The sequence below is a fragment of the Penicillium alfredii genome (genome assembly GCF_028826965.1).
Source record: "Penicillium alfredii strain IBT 34128 chromosome Unknown utg000009l_segment0_segment0, whole genome shotgun sequence".
Lineage (NCBI taxonomy): Eukaryota > Fungi > Ascomycota > Eurotiomycetes > Eurotiales > Aspergillaceae > Penicillium > Penicillium alfredii.
In genome coordinates this window covers 1,987,262-2,000,280 of record NW_026622706.1, presented here as the reverse complement: position 1 = coordinate 2,000,280, position 13,019 = coordinate 1,987,262, and the positions used below count along the sequence as shown (strand labels likewise).

Here is a 13,019-nt window from a genome sequence, read left to right as displayed (position 1 = left end):
CGGGAGATTCGTAAAGAAAGATCAACTAAGAAAAGACACTGGAAAGACAAAAAAGCAAAGAAAAGAAAAGAAAAAGAAAAAAGAAAGCGTTGCAAGATAAGGGGGGGGAGAGGGAGGAAAGGAGGCCCGATGAAGTGGCAGAGAAGACAGGCAATCTTCCCCACGCCATCTACACTTCACCTCTTATTTGGCCGACTGGCTTGGATTCTATCGAAGTTGATTTCAGTTTTCTTCTTTCTATTTTCTCATGTCCAAGGTCTATTTATTCGATTCAGTTCAGATATTTGACGACGCCAACAATCCATTCTCGTTGGCCTCCAAACCATCCAAGTCTTTCAGGGCGTACGTGGATACCGCAGAACGTGCGGGCCACATCCTGATTATTTATTTCGCAGAAATTACGGCACCTGGGCATGATCCCCCCCTTGATCAATGCGAAATTAGATCACTCAACAGGATTCCACTGAGACAGCCTAAGTGCAGGGGCCCAAAATCCAGAAAATCCACGGCAGGTCAGCTCGTCCCAGGCCAACCCACTTCGGATCTAAAGTACCAAATAAGGATTGGGGCCACTACCGGAGTGTCTCCATGCCAGGCTGTGTCCATGGAACGGGCCTTGTTTCCAAAAAAGGGCCATTTGGGACAAATATCCATGGATCTTCCCTCCAGGAGAGGTATATGGTCTTGGTCACTATACCACCATATCACGACATCCATCATATATACGGTCGCTCGCGTACAACACGAAGCATTTTGAGGCTGAAGTCGATCTCAATCCAGAGTTTTTTTCGGGGGATTTTGCTGACTTGAAGAAAATGGAGGGGGAGTTCTCCGAGGTCGGGCCCCCCCCTGATGCCGGGCTGAATCCTTCGCTCGCAGCTCAGGCCGCTGTTTCATCTCCCTTCTGAAACGCCTGTGTCACGTGGTTGACGATCCTTTTTCATAGCAAAGGGAGACAGAGAAAGAGAGAGTCTAGAAGAATCTTCTTCTTGGCTATTGCTTGCAGCCAGAAGGATTTTCATGCATGGAGCTGGTGCTCAAGCAACAATCGGGCACCTGTCAATGGACTGGGCATTGGGCCTCTCTCGCCCTGGGCAGTAACCAACTTGTCCGCCCCCAACCCTTGCATGGCTTCTGTTGGAGACAGCCAATGGTCTAGGAGAGGGTGGGGGTTGAATGTCAATATCAGTGGCCATGAAACACCTTGGACATCCATGGTTGTGCTGTATAGGGCCTTCATCTACTGTCAGGAATTTGCCTAGTAAGGTAATAAGGAATATCCCAGTCATTTTCACTTAAAATTAACACCAGGAGCTTGATGTTATTTATAAAAGAAGTAGCTTTGGACCGACTGAATGACAGGGTACAGTGGTAGTCAAAGTATTTGATCCCTTGTATATCGCTCTTTCTAGCCATTTACTACATAAAGAATTGTTTTATCTTCTCGTTGCATCGGCCATTGTTTTCAATTGTCAACTCACAAAACTAAGCAAATAAGCAAACGAAATCGTGAAAGTCAGCGGAGATATCCAGTAGAGGGTTATCATCTAGTTTTATGGCAAATAAAGGCTTCACTCCTCCTTCTGCTTCCTTCTTTCTTCTTCATTCTATCCACTTATATAAGGGTCTCGTCACTCTGGTATCGAGCTCTGATGTCTTCTATCAGCATTACTGCCTAGCGCACTACCATATATAGGTGACCTACGACACATCAGTGGAGAAGATGATGACCCAGAGAAAGTGGAAGCAGGGAACACCTAACTACGGGCCAGCTTCACGCCCATCGTTCCTCGCTTTCCAGTACACCGGAGAATATTTCAACAAATCACAGGGCTCACACTAAAGAGATAAGCATCAACCATCAATACATTCGCCTGGTCATAATCTAGCTCACCAAATGTTGACAAGGTCCCCTTATACCACGTCCTGCACCACTTATTCTTGGCCTTGACGGATCTTGGATACATCATCCGCCAAGTAAGTACTCAGTCAGGTCTGTATCTATCTAGACTATTTTCTGATTCACCGAGCGTCTAGGAAAGCTCTGTCAGTTCAACGCGAGCCAACCGACTGACGACTCCATCACCAACACTAAAAGTGATGATGCACCTGCCAGAGGGAAGGAGATCAATATGATGAAGCGTCAACCATTCCCCGGATCTTGAACCAACAGAGAGGAATCTCGAGGAAAATGGCACGAACAAATGAACCATGTAGGGTTCAAAGACAACAGCAAGGAACTGGGTCAAGGATGACCGAAGAGAATACCTCCCAAGCCAAGATCCAGCTACTGATGCTGGCTACGAATGGGCTCTTCGTCAAACACGATCATGCCCGAGAATCACATTTCCCTCCCAGAAAATGACAATTCCACAAGCTCTGCAATGAGCTTGCGACGAGGCAGCACAGGACAAAGACATATGAGGAGTTCCAAATCACTCCCAAATTATTGTCTTCTCTAACGAGTTCTGGCATAACTTGCCATGTATATTTGCCTGGATCACCTGGAAAGAAATCGGCCGTCGAAGAAAACCTGCCTGATTTCTAGATGAAGCGAGTACGCTTTAACTTTCTGCACATCAATCTCCAGATCATCTGCTTTATCCAAGAAGGCCTTCCCAAACCCCAGAGAATCCGATCCAAAGAGCACATCATGTCTGATCGTTGATATGCCAACTGAACACGGTCTCAACCAGAAATAAGCCGGGTTCGACCCGTCACGGCTACGAGAATTGATGTCAAGAGACCTCGGCCGACACTTAGCACGATTTCTCTCGTCAAACGAACTGCCAAAGAAAAAAGACATACTTATTTCAGAAACTCCAACAACGTCCCCTCCTTGTGTGTTTTCTGCGATAATCATCTCGAGGTGAAGCACTTCTCTGCTGCAGCTTGTTGACAGCCAGCGCAAGATCGGGGCGAGTCTTTACCAAAAGCCAACTCATCTTTCCCACATCTACTGAGTAGACCTTGCTTAGATTGTTCTCGCCTGTCCATGCCGAAGGGGCTCTATCGCCGCTCAATATAGACAGCTTGCTCAGTCTCGAATTGGCAAATCCAGCCCTGTATGGGCTCCGATAGGCAGCATATCTATGGTGTGAGACCTTCACTAAGCGATTGAGAGAGTTTGGGTTTGTACCACTGGCAAGAAGATAGCTGCATCTTCAGCAAGGACGACTGCTTCATCCTGATATATGCCGACGACATTATCGAAGGCGCGCCAACTCAGGCTGATATTGACGCATTCATCAATGATTCATGCAGACTTTCAAAATCAAGCTGCTCGGCGACCCTACATGTTTCTTGGGATGCAACCTATCTCGTCAGCATGGCATCATTTGGCTGAATCAAGAGGCATATGCGAAGAAGATACTGGTAGAGGCAGAGCTTGCCGTCGATAGCAAAGCCAGTAGGTTGCTTCATGAAAAGGATCCTCACGTTAATTGATTCGAATCGTCCCCCAGAGATAGGAAAAAGGTGACGGGTCAGCGCCATTGGAGCTGCATGAGATGGAGAAGTTGGTTTGAAAGAACTTCAAATCTGGAGGCTTGTGAAGCGTCAGATTGATTATATACTGAAGCCTATGAAACAAGTTGCCGGTATCCAAAGCCTAGAGCTCCATATTTCTCCTGCGTACTAGAACCCGCATACTCGCGTTTATACGACGATCTGTTCCGAGAAGTAGAAGCGCAAGAGACAGACATTGCCTAATTCTTGCAAGCCATTTGTCGTTGTATAAGGCCCTCAATGGGTATTTGCACGACCGGCTTCTCCTTGTCTTGACGACTTCGAATGCCCAAGGCCAGCTTCGGCAAGCAGACTCGTGTCTTGCTCTTTCAGTCTGTGCTCAGGAGGACTGATGCACAAATGGCCCGCGCTGGGAATGTGGATAGAGGATGCAGATAGCAAAGGTCGTGGTTCAAACCCACATTTCATGTCGGCTGGCCGTCAAGGTTTTGCAGTCGATCCCGAATCGCATTCTGGTCATCTTGCCCCTCATCATCTTTGTACTCCTGGAGCACAATGGTCCGCATCAACCGCCGTGGTGCCCGGCGTCCCGTAAACAACTCAAATTGGGCGAAACCCTGCTCGGGCAGGACGTCGAGACCGTCCAGGGCAACCCAGCCACGATGGGACAACGCTCGCATCTGCTTCATGAGAGGCGTATTGAGGGGTTTATATGCCAACTGAAACCTTGATTAGCAAATGATAGGGGAAAAGAAGATGTTGGTAGGGAAACCTACATCAACAATCACACCACCCGTGGGACTTTCCAGCCAGTGGGAGGGCATGTGGAAGTTAGGTGCCGGCTGACCACCGATGCTATGAGCAGGGATACAAGACACAATGATCGTTGGCTGTTTAAAGGCTGAGGGCCATGGGTCCTGCAATGAAGCCAAAGTACCGACTCTGGGGCGACCGGTAGACATGCGCTCTGCTTTAGGGTGCAGATCTTGGCGGTTGTAGTGGTGAGCCACCTTCTCCGCATTTGCAATAGTGCGATTATATACGAAGATGTTCTGCACACCCAAATGGATCATCGAGTATACAGCGGCCCGAGCCATACCGCCCGATCCAATGATAAGACCTGTCGATGACGGACGCACGGCGTTTGCGGGAGAAAGGCCACGCCGGATGCAATTGCAGATACCGATCCAGTCAGTATTGTCACCATGCAGACCCTTGATAGGACCCGCGCGGCTCTTCTCAAGGTGCACCGAAGATTCCTGCGAGGCACGGGGATCGGAATCGTCGAGATTTCGAATCGGAATCAACGTGTTGACGGCGCCAATTGCCTGGGCATGTGGCGACATGGAGTGGAGCAGAGGAATGACTTCCGTTTTGTACGGGAGACTGACACTTGATCCACCAAAATGTTGGTTTTCGACCAAGTCATTTAATCCACGCAGGGTAGGTGACTGGTAAATCGAGTAGAGATGGGGCATTCCGCACAACTCGAAGGCGGTATTGTGCATCGCTGGCGACATACTGTAGGTGACATTGGCACCAAATACAAAGAATTGCATCGGATCCAGCACAAATGAGTTGTATAGTGCTTTCTGCGCATCACGGGAGGTGATGTAGGGCCGCAATTGTGCCGGACTGGTATAAACCAAAGAAGAGTGCGTGACAGGTGTCAGGATGGGGTTAAAGCAGCGCGATACACGGCCGAGAGGGCCGGTATTGTAGGCAATGAGAGGGAGCCCCGACACAGGAAGACTCTGGATGCGATGCCGGAAACGCTGCACTGCAAGATTGTCCTCCATTGATTCGGCTGGTTGGCACAGCCGGACCATATCACATCCTATCCTTTTCGCCCGCTCATAGACTTTCATAAATTCATCGCCATCCCAGCCTCCAGCCAGGGGATGAAATGCTTCGAAATGTCCAATTATCCGAATGAGCCCTTTAATACTCATAATTTGGGTGAGCAGGGTATCATCGCGAGATAGATCGATGGTCAGAAAGTCCGGGGCCAGCCGCAATCCGTGCCGTACTAGATTCAGATATTCATCGTCCGGACACCGTTGTGGGGTGTGGTTTGGCGATAGGGATCCCACAGGGGCCATATAACTCTGAACATGGTAGATCAAAGGGACGATGATATTGCGACGGATTGTGGCTACCGCTTGACTGATGTTGTCCGCCAAGTTCGAGTCAACTTCGACCAGGTTCGAAGAGCCCGTCACATCAATAGCCAATTCAAAGGCATCTGCACCGAATTCCAACTCCTCGATATCCAAGTCTTTGTCGCCAATGGCGGAGAATGGAACCGAAACTGCAGAAGTATAGCTTCGCGATTCGACCGGTAACAACGACAATGGGAAAGATGCGTGCTGACGGCTCAGCTCCGCCCCATCTCCTGTTACAAAGGCGATGAAACGGAGAAAGTCCCGCTGAACACGCTTCAGGGTCAAAAATGGAGTCGGAGTATGCGCCCTTTGGTCGACTTTGGGGTCTGACGGTGAATCGTGTCCATCCCTAAAGACTCGCTGGCCACGAATAGTTTCGGAGAGATTAAAGAATTCTAGATTGGAGCATCCACGGTATATTGGCCCCGACAAGTCCAAAAAATGCCGCACTTTTTGGGTATCCCAAGCCTTGAGATATGACTGGATGCTGGCCGGATCTCGAGTGACATGGATTACTGGATGTGTGCGCGCATATTCTCTCAGTAGTTGTTGGCCACTGCGTTCCATCGATCCGGCTCCGCACGCAATCACACAACCATCTTGGTTGTCAGCCAGCATCGACTCAAAGACCCGCGCTTCTTGTTTTCGATACTCCGCATGATCATTTTCTTTTTTGAAAGCGGCGCGAGAGTAGCCTGTTATCTGATGGAAGTACCTGTCAGCATCGATCAAGCGTCGACCCGATGACGCCGACAGGATAACGGCAAGGCTGGATTTTCCAGTGCCTCGAATCCCGATCAGCACAACCGATGCTTTCGGATGGAAGTTGCGCGGGCTCTGCAGCGGGCCATTCTCAAAGAGGACGGGTGATCCGCGATTGGAGTGAAGTTCTCGCAGCGAGACCACCAGCGCCTGCGAATCTCCGGATGTTTCGGTCTGTTCACTCGGTGGACGCGAAGCCCATTGCGAAAGTCCCAGATCACTTGAATTAGAATTTTGCTTCCGCGGGCCGTCATTTAGCGCATCGACCTCATCTAATTTGCGCTTGGGCGGCCGAACGAGAATAGACATGATGCTGCAATCATGCAGTGTCGTGATCAAGAAAGGATGAATAGGAGGCAAAAGTCCATTACCCAACAATGCGAGAGTAACTGGGTATCAGGACGAAAACAGAGGCCAGATCACCGATGAGAGGAGGTTGAGCCAAGTTCAAGAAGTTGGAGTCGAAGATCCAAGTGGATTTTGCGGGGGGTGGATTCTGCCCGGGTTTGGCCTCAGGCGGACAAGCCTTCAGCCGGCAATGCGGTTTTCCCCGCGGGGTACAACGTGCACACTGCAAACTCCGAGGCGCAGATACAGGCGCATTGTCAGGTACATTGTCGCATCTTCGCATTGTTGAATCCCAGCCATCTGAGACTTTCCTCAGCTGTAATTTGACATTTTGTGAAGCCTGAGTGGCGGCAGTCTCCCCGGCGCCCCCGATTGCAGTTTTGCCCGTCAGTGACTGGCTCACCGCTGGCCGGCTGTTCTTCCTCGGAACCAACTCGCCGTCCTCGAGAGGCCCCCGTCTCTTTACTGCTGCCAACAAGTTTAATCCATCAATATTGATAGATTTCAATATCCCTGAGACCCCTGCAAGGTCTCCATCGGCAGTGGGGCGATCATTCATGGCGTAATTGCCAGCTCGTTCGTCCGTGCCACTGTCGGCAAAATATTCAACTCCATCATACGATCGCGTCGCACGAACATGCGCCTGGAACCACCAAGTGGGCCACTGAATCAATCATTATGAGTGCCGAATCTCGCCAAGCTGGGGCGAGCAGCAAATCCAAACGACGATGGACCGACCCTGTTGACGATGGCAAGGCGAATGGGCCGGAGGATTATGCGGCTCATCCCAAGCGACAGCGGGTATCGCGCGCCTGCGATAGCTGTCGCTCGAAGAAGGATAAATGCGACGGGATCCAGCCTGTATGCTCCACATGCGCTTCCCTGTGTCGGCCCTGCACCTACAAAGCCAATCCCAAGAAACGCGGTCTCCCGACAGGTTACATTCGATCCCTCGAGCTTCTATGGGGTCTGGTCTTCCAAAGGATTCAAGGCAGCGAGGATGTGATGCGAGCTTTGATGAGGTCTGTTAATCTTCCAAATCACTTGGCGACAATGGGCAAGGAAGCAGAGGGCTCCGATACGTTACTGTCGTCCTTCAAGAACAGCACTGTTCTGAGAGATCTTGAACAAATGCTGGTCTTCCTGGAGCAGCCGGAGGAAGAAAAAGAGCGTCTCCTTCAAGCATATGGTGAAGCCGACACACCCCTCGATGTCGAAGGGATTCTCTCTTCTTCCGGGGCCCAGGAGTGGCAGATCCCGCAAGGACTGGATACTCGGGAGACATCTTTGCCTGGGGTTTCACCATCCCGAACAGCAATAACTAGCTCGACACCGAGGTATTCGCGCACCACCCGAGACTGTAGTATCCAAACTGTACCAACGGCCGACCCTCACCCACCCTCCTCTTCTGTCCAAAACTCTGATTCACAACCCCTCCCGAAGCAATACTCTCTTAAACTTCCCTACAATGCGTGGCCGCTCCTCGACATATATTTCTCCTATACACAATGCTGGTTCCCTATACTGGAGAAACATGACATCCTTCGCACGGCTTTCCGGTATACCGAAGGGGATATGTACGTGTCGCGCACCGCCCCTGGATCAGGAGACCATGCAGCTTTATGGGCTGTAATGACCCTTTCATCTCTCCAAGATGCATCCATCACTGTTACTCGGCAGGCAGATGATTTATCTAGCGATCGGGTCAATCCATCGCAACTGTACACTACCGCCAGAGATTTAATTCCCTCAGGGCACGGTCCCTATGAAATCGGGCATGTGCAAGCATTGCTTATTCTATCCCTGATCAAATTTGGCCAGCAAGAGTGGACTGCAGCCTGGATGCTGGTTGGACAGGCTGTCCGGATCGCATACACGTTGGGCCTGGATCAGTCTGCTTTTTCATCGTCGAAAACCCCTGACCAGGATAGGCAGTTAGGGCGGGCGAAACATGTCTTCTTGGGGTGCTTTGTCCTGGAGACCCTCATTGCACAACAGACCACTCAGTGCCCATCCCTGCGAAAGGAGGATCTGGCCAGAGTGGGATCCATCAACGAAGACGGGTTGGAGGAGTGGCATCCATGGGAAGACCAGACTGGGTTGCGGCCCACGCAGTCCTCGCGAGCTTCTATGCATCGTGGACCCCTGCATGCATTGAGCACTTTCAACCGTCTGGTCTCCCTGGTCTCCGTGTTGAACGAGCTTTGTTGTTGCAGACATGACCCGACCGTTTCTCGATCGCAGCTAGAGTCACTCGAGCTCCAGCTGCAGCGCTCAGTGGCAGCGCTGCCGAAAAGTTATCGGGTGGACCTTCAAAGCCATCCTGTAAGCCATCCTGTCAAGGTTGCTTCACCACATATCTTTTCCCTTGAGATGATGTATGAGAGCATTTCCACGGCTGTGAGTCTGCAAATTGCCATGCGTGAATTTGACCAAAATATCCCGAACATGCCCCATAAGGCCCATGCGGCCGAGAGCTCGAAGAGGCTGTTGCACTTGCTCCAAGCCTATATGGAAGCCTACAGCTTCTCTGCCACCACCCCGACTTTTGGCATGATTCTTCAATACGGACTTCCACCTCCATCCTCCAAAGACGTGGTATCCAACCTGGAAACGGGTTTACGCAATAAGCTCCAAACGTTCTCATTCCATCTTGCAAATCTGTGGGCCATGTCCGACGGGCCAGGAGCAAGCCAGGTTTTAGCTTCCAGACCCCGTGCGATAGGAACATCGCCATCAATCCCATCTCAGCCGGAAATTCTAACAAGCGAGGATTCGGTTCTTTCACAGAGCCTGCCGGGCACAACACCTACACGCCATCTTAGACCCTCCGAAGGACATCCTCGGATTACTACCCATACTTCTGCCCCGACGTCTGACCCATTCCTTTCTACTCCTTGGCTCAGAGCCACACAAAACTTCGAAGATAGCAATTCCCTCTTGCACACCCCTACACCATCCTTGACCACCGTTGGTGGTGCCTCTGAGATTTCGGCACAGCCAGGTTCTTTGGATGATGCGCTGGGTAGTGGACTTCGCCAACCGACGTCTGCATCATCCAAACCTCAGAGAGGCACTACCATGCTCCCTGGAATTTCACCGTCATTCCCCTCCAATGGCCAGTACCCGCCGGCATATCAGGACCCCTCTCTTGGACTAGGTCCATTCGTTGACGTCGACGGATACGGGCCACCACAGCGGCAACGGATTGCCCCAGATCTTGATGCACTATTCGATGAGCTGGCATCGTTGGATGGTGCTGAGAAGTGAGTATATTTCCTACGTCTCTGATTGATTCGCCTTCTAACCTTGTGCAATTTTCTCACTAGGGCCGACAACCAACCCGAGTTCATGCAAAATCTTGGCTTTGTCTCAGATTCGGGAATTCCGGAACTATACTCGTTCTCGGGCCAAATCGAGCCATTTCTCTTGGCGCAGACCCAGCAATTGCCGAGCGCGACTCCTCCCGATGTCCGACGGGAATCGCAGTCATTGAGCATGTCAACGTCGCCGAATCGATGATCCAGCTGAGCTGGATTTGGGATTTGATCCTTGTGCTATAGGATGATCCACTTGCTGGCTTTCACACCACGCTGGATGAGCTAGCTACATAAAAGGATGGAATCCGCGAAGTTGTCGCGATTGTACATAGGGATATGAAGTGTATATACGTGTATATTGATAGTCTCGAAGTGATGCATTCGATAAACTTTTCATGGGGAACTCATTCACGAATGAAGGAGTCGATAGGTTACAAAGCTGCCTTACTCTCCTTAACCCTCTCCTCAAAATTCACCGCGACATGCTCCACAGCGACCTGATACCCATAAACCCCCAGCCCAACAATAATGCCCGCCGCCTTATCACTGAAATACGAGTGATGTCTCCAAGGCTCGCGCGCATGCACATTGCTGACATGCAGTTCGATGAACGGGATCCCGACACCCATCAGCGCATCGCGGATGGCGACCGACGTGTGCGTGTACGCGCCGGGGTTGATGATGATGCCGTCGACGCGGCCGCGCGCCGCCTGGATGCGGTCGACCAGGGCGCCTTCGTGGTTCGATTGGAAGGCGTCGAGCGTTGCGTTGTGCTTGGCGGCGTGGGCGCGGCTGTTAGCTTCGACGTCGGCTAGGGTTGTGTGGCCGTAGATGTGGGGTTCACGGGTGCCCAGGAGGTTGAGGTTGGGGCCGTTGAGGAGGAGGATTGATTTAACCATTTTAAGGGTTGTCTTTTGCTTTTCTTTTGGGTGTGTTTTTGCTGGGTTTTGAGTGCTTGTACGTTGCAAATGGTGTGTGGTATAGTGTTGCGGTTATATGCCGGCTCTCCGCATTTTGCCGCTCTCGGCTGAGTGCTTTGCCGAGTCTTTGATAATGCTGTTGTGGTCATTGGGTTGGGATTTGTGAATCCATCGAGCTGTGTGTGTGAATCATGGACTAAACTATGCTTATACTATGCTGAGATTATAATATAACCGAGTATAGTCTATGCTATCGAGACCAATACGCAGGTAATCCCATCTATATAAGCGGGTGACATCAATCTCGATGTCCGAACCTCAACCCTAAGAAAAATCTTTTTCAATAACCCTAACTCAGACATAAAAACTTCTACTGAAAATAAAATATGCCAGATCAAATAGCGAAACAGTTCAATATATAGCAGCATGCTCATTGCCATTCACAGCATCACTAGGCTGACCCCACAAGCACAAGTGTGGGGATCAGCGATAAGCAACTCGGCTAGCGGCGGTTGCCCTCGACCTCCAGTTTCTTCAAGTCATTTCAGCAGCACAGGGATATATCCCCGAAACAACCCCCCAGAGATCTGAGGACCTTCTTCTTTGACCTTTCGCTTTCTGAAATTTGCCCCACCAACTCGCCCTCTTCCACTCCGAGAACGCCGACCCCAACCATGGCCGTCGGAAATCTGACGCAAGATGAGCTGGACGGGATCTACGCCTTTGCGGTCGATCTGGGCCGCAAGGCGGGCAATATGCTCATGGAGCGCGTGGAGCAGCGTATCTCTGGTGGCGATGCGCTCTCGCAACAGTTCGAGGAGAAGGATAACGCAGTAGATATTGTGACGCAGACCGATGAAGGTGGGAGGGCTACACCGGCTTGTTACAAAGTTATTGCAGCATCGCTGACACTATGCAGATGTGGAGGTATTCATCCGGAAGGCTATTCATGCGCAATATCCGTCGCATAAGTCAGTGGCGACACACTAGAATCACAACAGATGAGCCGCAAGCTGACAACTACATCCAGGTTCCTCGGCGAAGAAACCTACGCCAAAGGCCAGTCGCGCGAGTACCTGATCGACGAGCATCCAACGTGGTGCATAGACCCATTGGACGGTAAAGAACCCAACAGCCATTGGTTGCTTTTCTTGTCCTTTAATCAACCAAACCACTAATATAACCAACCAGGAACCGTCAACTACACCCACATCTTCCCCATGTTCTGTGTCTCCATCGGCTTCATCGTCCAGCACCGTCCCGTAATTGGGGTGATCTACGCCCCCTTTCAAGACCAGCTCTTCTCCGCCTGCAGCGGGCGCGGCGCCTGGCTAAACGAGTCGCGGCAACTCCCGCTCGTGCGCAGGCCCGCCGTGCCCCCGATGCCGGCGAATGCGCCGGCGCAGTGTATCTTTGCCTGTGAGTGGGGCAAGGATCGGCGCGATATCCCCGACGGCAATATGCATCGCAAGATCGAGAGCTTTGTCAATCTTGCGGCGGAGTTGGGGGGTCGGGATGGGAAGGGGGGTATGGTGCATGGGGTGCGCAGCTTAGGGAGTGCGACGATGGATTTGGCGTATACCGCTATGGGGGCCTTCGATATTTGGTGGGAGGGTGGGTGCTGGGAGTGGTGAGTGTTTTGTTTTGATTTCTTTGCTTGTCCGGTCTTGTTACGTTGGTTTTGTGGGCTGGCTTCGTTGCTAACTGCCGCAGGGATGTTGCTGCTGGAATTGCTATTCTGCTTGAGGCCGGTGGACTCGTTACTACTGCCAATCCACCGGATGATCCTGAAACAGCCCCGATCGAGGATGTACGGCTGGGCAGTCGATTGTACCTTGCTATCAGGTGTGTTCTCTTGTCTCTTTATACATTCCCCTTTGTTGAAGAGTATGCTGGCTAACACATATCAGACCAGCAGGACCATCCGCAACTGAAACAGGCCGCCAGTCGCAAGAGCGCGCCGTCCGGGCAGTCTGGCGGCGGGTCCGCCAGCTGTCGTATACCCGGCCGGGGGCATGAGATAGGCACAAGCATGA

At 51.3% G+C, this 13,019-nt stretch overlaps 5 protein-coding genes across 5 annotated transcripts; 2 read left to right on the top strand and 3 right to left on the bottom strand.

Moving 5' to 3' along the window:
- Window positions 1-3,932: 3,932 nt before the first annotated feature.
- On the bottom strand, window positions 3,933-6,704 carry NUU61_006670 (putative quinate pathway repressor protein QutR; the record flags this gene model as incomplete). The annotated part of the gene is made up of 2 exons (XM_056657197.1): window positions 3,933-4,187; window positions 4,245-6,704. The coding sequence occupies 2 exons, from the start codon at window positions 6,702-6,704 to the stop codon at window positions 3,933-3,935; spliced, it is 2,715 nt and encodes a 904-aa protein (XP_056509997.1).
- Window positions 6,705-6,762: 58 nt separating this feature from the next.
- On the bottom strand, window positions 6,763-7,302 carry NUU61_006669 (uncharacterized protein; the record flags this gene model as incomplete). Its single annotated transcript, XM_056657196.1, has 1 exon — window positions 6,763-7,302. The coding sequence occupies one exon, from the start codon at window positions 7,300-7,302 to the stop codon at window positions 6,763-6,765; it is 540 nt and encodes a 179-aa protein (XP_056509996.1).
- A 119-nt stretch (window positions 7,303-7,421) lies between these two features.
- On the top strand, window positions 7,422-10,265 carry NUU61_006668 (putative C6 transcription factor QutA; the record flags this gene model as incomplete). Its single annotated transcript, XM_056657195.1, has 2 exons — window positions 7,422-10,009; window positions 10,073-10,265. The coding sequence occupies 2 exons, from the start codon at window positions 7,422-7,424 to the stop codon at window positions 10,263-10,265; spliced, it is 2,781 nt and encodes a 926-aa protein (XP_056509995.1).
- A 229-nt stretch (window positions 10,266-10,494) lies between these two features.
- On the bottom strand, window positions 10,495-10,962 carry NUU61_006667 (type II 3-dehydroquinate dehydratase; the record flags this gene model as incomplete). The annotated part of the gene is made up of 1 exon (XM_056657194.1): window positions 10,495-10,962. The coding sequence occupies one exon, from the start codon at window positions 10,960-10,962 to the stop codon at window positions 10,495-10,497; it is 468 nt and encodes a 155-aa protein (XP_056509994.1).
- A 695-nt stretch (window positions 10,963-11,657) lies between these two features.
- Window positions 11,658-13,002, top strand: NUU61_006666 (inositol monophosphatase family protein; the record flags this gene model as incomplete). The annotated part of the gene is made up of 6 exons (XM_056657193.1): window positions 11,658-11,844; window positions 11,903-11,954; window positions 12,014-12,102; window positions 12,175-12,613; window positions 12,697-12,828; window positions 12,894-13,002. The coding sequence occupies 6 exons, from the start codon at window positions 11,658-11,660 to the stop codon at window positions 13,000-13,002; spliced, it is 1,008 nt and encodes a 335-aa protein (XP_056509993.1).
- Window positions 13,003-13,019: the final 17 nt, after the last annotated feature.